This window comes from Simochromis diagramma, unplaced genomic scaffold, assembly GCF_900408965.1.
Source record: "Simochromis diagramma unplaced genomic scaffold, fSimDia1.1 OVJJ01000545.1, whole genome shotgun sequence".
Taxonomy (NCBI): domain Eukaryota; kingdom Metazoa; phylum Chordata; class Actinopteri; order Cichliformes; family Cichlidae; genus Simochromis; species Simochromis diagramma.
In genome coordinates this window covers 2183996-2189995 of record NW_024387371.1, presented here as the reverse complement: position 1 = coordinate 2189995, position 6000 = coordinate 2183996, and the positions used below count along the sequence as shown (strand labels likewise).

Below are 6000 nucleotides of genomic sequence, written 5' to 3'. Positions count from 1 at the left end.
CTTTCTACTGCTTCAACCCCTTTGGATTGTAAAGTCCTGTTCTGAATCTTCAAGTTGAGTGTTGTCGTTGTCACCATCCTGGTCCAATTGTCGACTTTTTTCTAAGAAGAAGACTGCGTGACATGTCTGACAGACACAGCAATGTCTGGTCAAATTCTCTAAATGCATTCATGAAACGAGCACTGCACCAAATACCTTCTTGCAAGTGCTTTGGCCTCTAGCAGACTGCTTTGGACACCCGTAGCTTGAATGGCCAACTTGTCTGGAGAATGTTCACCTTCAAAGTAAAACTTGCACCTTTTGAAATATGTTTGTTGCAGCAGTGAGGCACAGCTTTTACTCTGAAGGTAAATGTCTCCAGTGTGCAGCACCCTTTTTGAGGTTTTACTACCACAGATTAAGATTAGACAAGTTGGTGTCTTCTCTGAAAATGTGCCTGTGACAATCTGTTAGTAGCAAAAAGGGATCATAAAGATGGTTTTGCAAAGGATTTCATCTGGCAACAGTCAGCAACCTTCAGCAACGAGTCACCGACTGGGATCCACGTCTTTCCTTAGCGACCAGAAGACCTGTGTGACTGAGGCCTAAGTGTTTACAGAGCAGAGGGCTTTTTTTCCATAGACTTCTATATGATCATTTATTGCAATCAGCAGTTTCAACTGCTGATGGCTGCAAGTCCAACGCACTTTCATGTTGGTTTCACTTTTTAGACATGAAAGTTTCATCCATCTTTTATCATTTCTGTGGTTATAATCTAATATAACCCCATGTGTTTTAAGCACGCTCTCTCTCATGCTTGCAACATTATTATTCACTTCACCACTTGATTTTTCCAACATTCAAATTTTCTTTTTCTCATCTTTTAGTCATGTGGAGTTTGATTTTTTTTTTTTCATTTAAATATCAGATGAGCCAGAGTGAACATGATGTAATGTGTAGCTGTTTTCTGGATACTGTTGTCAGGATCAAGTCTCTGTGAACATCTGCCAAACCTCAGAGATCATCTTACCAGAGTTGGACACACAGTTCACAGTGACATAATGTCAAGAGTACTTTAAAAAAAAAAAGCCTTTCTCTCTTCATTTCATCCATTAAATGCCAGTTGTGTTTTTCGCCATGCCAGGGAGGTGGTGTGGATCAGTGATGCTCTCTAAATTTCAGTACAGAATATTATACACAGTTCAGATTAGAATATATCATCAATGAAGCCACAGATTTGGGTTTTCTTTTTTACTTTTAACCATCAACATCATGCATTTTTTTGTTAGTGTCTTCCTTAATTGCCTCATTTTCACAGTGATTCTTTACATTACTCACTTTATCATCTGTATATTTTCTTGATTAGCTGTCATCCTTTTTTCCTCCTCTGCCACAACCAAGCCGTTCTATTCTTAAATATTTCTGTCTGCGGCCGTGTTATTTTGCATTCCTCAAAAAATTGTCATTTCGCTGAAACATGGAGTGACCACAGGGGCATGATAATAGCAAACTGAAATGTGATTCCTAACCAGAAGGGCCCCGACTTGGTAAAGTTGGAATACATTTAAATATAATTGACATAAATGGTCTATTAGCGGTTAAAACATAAGTAGATAAACCTCTTAAAAGAGGGTGTTTTCATTACTACCCATACATTTCCTTAGACCATTTTCAGCAGGACAAAATATATAGAAAAACCTTTGCAATAGTATATCGTCCACAGTTTTCTAGGAGACAAAAAGTCTTTTGGCACCCTAGGACAGTTCAGCCTGTGTGGAAACAGATTTAAGTTTAGAGATATGCAAGTGCAGCCTGTAGCTCCCATACAAATAATGGGCTACGACCACATAGGTAAATATTTCAAAACGTTGCAAGGGGAACTGTAACAAAAGAGCAACTAACAGACAGTAATGCAATCTCGACTTCTGTCTAAAAAGAACATCAAAAGCAATGCTTAATCTCAGGAGGCAATACTTTGTCATCTGATGTGCATCCTCTCTGTCTCTCAATCCCTCTCCGTCCGTCTCTCTCATGATGAGATGGATGATGATGACTGTGGGTGAGGGAGAGAAAAGGGAGGGAGGGAGAGAAGGATAATACCTTCTGAATACATGATGAATGTATTCATCAGGCTTAAACTGACTGGGGGGGTGAGTGGTGTGCAGAGACAGAGAGAGCGTGCATGTGAGTGACACCGAGCACTATCATCAGTTCTACCCTGCAGCCGCTCTCAGTCTCTCTATCCTCTTCCCAAAGAGAGACAGAGGAAGTCACGCAAGTTAAAAGAATACACATACACAGCTTTCCTTTCTGTCGTGCAGCCAGAGGCAGGAGGACAGGAGCTGCGAGACGCACGAGTAAAGCGCAACTTGTCTTTGGCTGCTGCCCACCCAGAGCTTTTTACTCAGCAACAAGCTCAAGAGCGGTGCCGCTCAGTGCGCTCAGCCTGAAAAGGACAGAGGATGCTAAACAACATGACGGACTGCGAGGAGGGAGAGGGGGGACCCAACAGCCAGGGTGAGTGACGAAACCTGCTGCCGAGTGATAAGAAGGGAGTGTGTATGTGTGTGTGAGTGCGTGGACCTCGGTGCATCAGTCTCAGCATGGGTGCTGGAAGGGAACGCGCACGTGTCAGTTAATGAAAGTTAGAGAAACAAAATGATGTCAATGCAGAAACGTATAAATCTGAGTCATTTATTGTATTTGCATGAGACCTTTCAGATAGTAACTGGTTTATTTTTAGGTTAAATGTCTGAATAGGACTAAATTAAGTCCAAGTGGAGGTGTCTCAGATCAGTCTGCTACACCTTCACTTTGCTCTGATGCGTTTCACCTCCTGAATTTCATATGTAAACCTTCATCTGCTTAAATAGTTCAGAAATTTGCTTCTTTTTAGCTGATTGGCTGCTGCTTTTCGAAAAAAAAATAAAAAGGCTGGTTTAGTCAGAAGCTCAGTGATATATGTGACTCAAATGTGGTCCAATTCATCCTGCAACTGTAGATTTATACAAAAGGTTCTACAAAAAATATGTTCCCAGAAGACTTGAGTGCAGCCAGAAAAAACAGCCTTTCTTTCTCAAACTCATTCATGTCTTTTCCCATCAGGAACATCTTACCCAGGGGGCAATGTCAGCCTTTCATAAGCTTGCAAGTGTATGGCTCTGTGTTTAAATGCAGACTGGGTTTTTATTTTAACATTTTATATTTGCTGAAATGATTCATTTCATTTTTTTAAAAATTATGTTACCGGTACAAACACTAGAAGAATGCTGACCACTGGTCACAGTTGGTATTTTTCCCCATTTTTGGACATTAATTGACACCTGTCATTTATACAGAGCAATATCACTGTGGCTCCTTATTTTTATGAATTCTGTTAATTTAATTTGGTATGGCCCTATTCAGAGTCTTTGTCTTAAATATACTTGTTCTTTTAAAAGTCACATAATGGGTTTTGCTAAACAATTATAGGCAACAACTCTGATGTGTAATAGGAAGAAAATAACCCACATGAGGATTTAATTCTGATTTATTCATCTGGGCTGATTTGGCACTCCACTCAAGGCCTGTTGTTTCAAAAGATTAGGGGAGAAAATTGGATTACAAGAACAGTTTATTTCTATTCTCTATACACTATGACTGAGTGTAAACTCAGTTTGTTTCTCCATTTTCTAAGAGCTGAGCATCAAGATAATCTCTAAGCCATATTCACTGGCTACATGTTTTATACAAATACTATTATGTGTGTTTTTCGATACCTGGGAAGATATTTATGATGAGATTTGAGATTAATCTTAATTTTTTCCACACAATTAGAGGTGAACACAACAACAAGGGGGGGAAATGATTTTTTTTTTTTCAAATTAAAAAAAAAAATATCGTAGATGTCATATTCTTCATTGGAAAAATAACTAAAAAAGAAAATCCTTTATATCGAAAACTGCTTCACACAAAAAATGGCTTTAGTCTTCAAAGATCTGTGTACACTGTCCAAAGTTACTTTTCATCTGTTTTAATCTGTATTCATTCATCATTCACTGTTTAAAAGCAAAGGCTTATATCAGCATTCCACCCATTCATGCCAAATCCAGGCCTTCTCTTTCCACTTATATAAATATGCACTTTGACATTAGAAGGTGAAGGTATATTCCCCAGATCTGTGAATTCTTGAAGGACATGGCTAGCTTGTTTTTCTCAACTCTTTGTAAGACTCATGAACCCATATATATATATATATATATATATATATATATATATATATATATATATATATATATATATATATATATACAAATAAGCAGATCCTGCCTTTGCTAGAATTTTAACTCCCTGTGCACTAGAGGGACGGTGACCTTTTGCTTTTTAAAGGTCATGATGTGAGCGACACCATCACACCACAGGGGTAAATAATGAGGTGGCATTCAGGGTGCACACTGGACTTTTATAGAGCCACACTATATACAATAACGACTGTCCAAGCCAGGACAACACCTGGAAGTAAATAAATACCATCTCATTATAGTTGTGGCGAGTTTAAAGTGAGAACAAGTGGATGGATTGATGAGCTCCCTGTAGCCCTCACACTGACCACTGGCAATCAGAATTAATGGGTTCTAATCAATAAGCTCACCAGGGGGGCTGAGGTGAGATGAGGAAGCTATTTTTAGATGAATCGATCCTGCTGCAGGTTTAAAAATACTTAATTTTCTTATATTGTACAAAAATATTTGTAGATTTTGAGCTCAATACTGATGAACCCTCTTTTAGCTCTGCCTGTAACGAATGTAAATTGCATTCATAACTCAGTTTCACTCAAATTTTCATGTAAATAAATGCCTGTAAATGTGTTCCAAAGTAAATGTAATTAAATTATCTAAATTAAAGGAACTCAATATGGCTCCATTCAGAATTATAGTTATGACAGGTTTATTGTCACTGATGCTTTAACATGTATGTAGCAGGCTACTCCTTAAATTATAGCTGATAATAAATAAAATTAGACTGAAAATATTCACTTACGTAACGAGGCAAAACTCACAGAAGGTCTAAGCCAGAGGTGGGACCAAGTCATTGTTTTGCAAGTCTCAAGCAAGTCTCGAGTCTTTATCCTCAAGTCTCAAGTCAAGTCTCAAGTAATGTCAGGGAAGTCAGAGTCGAGTCTCAAGTCACTGGTGTAAAAGTCCGAGTCAAGTCACAAGTCTGAAATTTTGAATTTCAAGTCCTTTCGAGTCTTTTAAAAAAAAAAAAAACGAAAAAAAGCATGTTGCAGTTATATGCTAAATGTAAATATTAGACCATGTAATTTTTAAATCTGTGTTTTTCTCAACACATGACAAAATAGTGAACTTAGAAAATATACACAAATTGTGAAATTGCACCTCTTTAAAATGCAGCTCAATTAAACCTAGCTCCAAGAATAATTTTCACCAACAGTTCTGAGATAAGCTGCATGTTATTCTTGGATGCGGTTGTAGGACCGGTGTCGTGCCAAAGTAGGTATCCCCGACAGAATTTGTTTCCCCTGTGCTGGGAGCACGCAGGAAGTACTGATGTTTTCATTTTGTGAAAAATTAGTATCATTACATTACCATTCAGTTTGAGGGTTACAACAGAAAATTATATATTTATTGCTCACGGGGTATCAGATGGGATTATTTTAATAAACCATAAACATTTTGGCTAATAACTATTTTTATTCTCCTGTAACTTTATTATATAAGAGCTAAATCCTCCAAAGTTTCAGGAGAAATGCGTCATAATAAGAAGTGTTTGTGAACGAAAAATCAGCAATGTGGGATACTGTTTGTCCGTGATTTACACAGGGGGAACAAATTGTGGCAGGACCAGCCTGATATTATTTGTATCCCACTATAACTTCGTTGTATAAAGAGCTAAGATCTCAAAAATGTCAGGAGTAGTTAGTCATTATAAGAAGTGTTTGTAAACTAAAAATCAACAATGCGGGATACTGTTTGTCCGTGATTTGGACAGTCCAGCGTGTGCTCCCGACGCAGGGGAAAC

General features: G+C 38.0%; 1 protein-coding gene across 2 annotated transcripts in view; it reads left to right on the top strand.

Moving 5' to 3' along the window:
- The first annotated feature begins 2107 nt into the window (after positions 1–2107).
- Positions 2108–6000, top strand: part of slc12a5b (solute carrier family 12 member 5b) — a 44866-nt gene continuing 40973 nt past the window's right edge. Inside the window, exon 1 of one of the 2 annotated variants that reach the window (XM_040008254.1) lies at positions 2108–2496. In XM_040008254.1, the coding sequence (XP_039864188.1) occupies positions 2442–2496 (55 nt within the window). In that variant the 5' untranslated portion in view covers positions 2108–2441. The remainder of the gene's footprint in view (positions 2497–6000) is intronic. The other variant, XM_040008253.1, reaches the window with a different exon arrangement.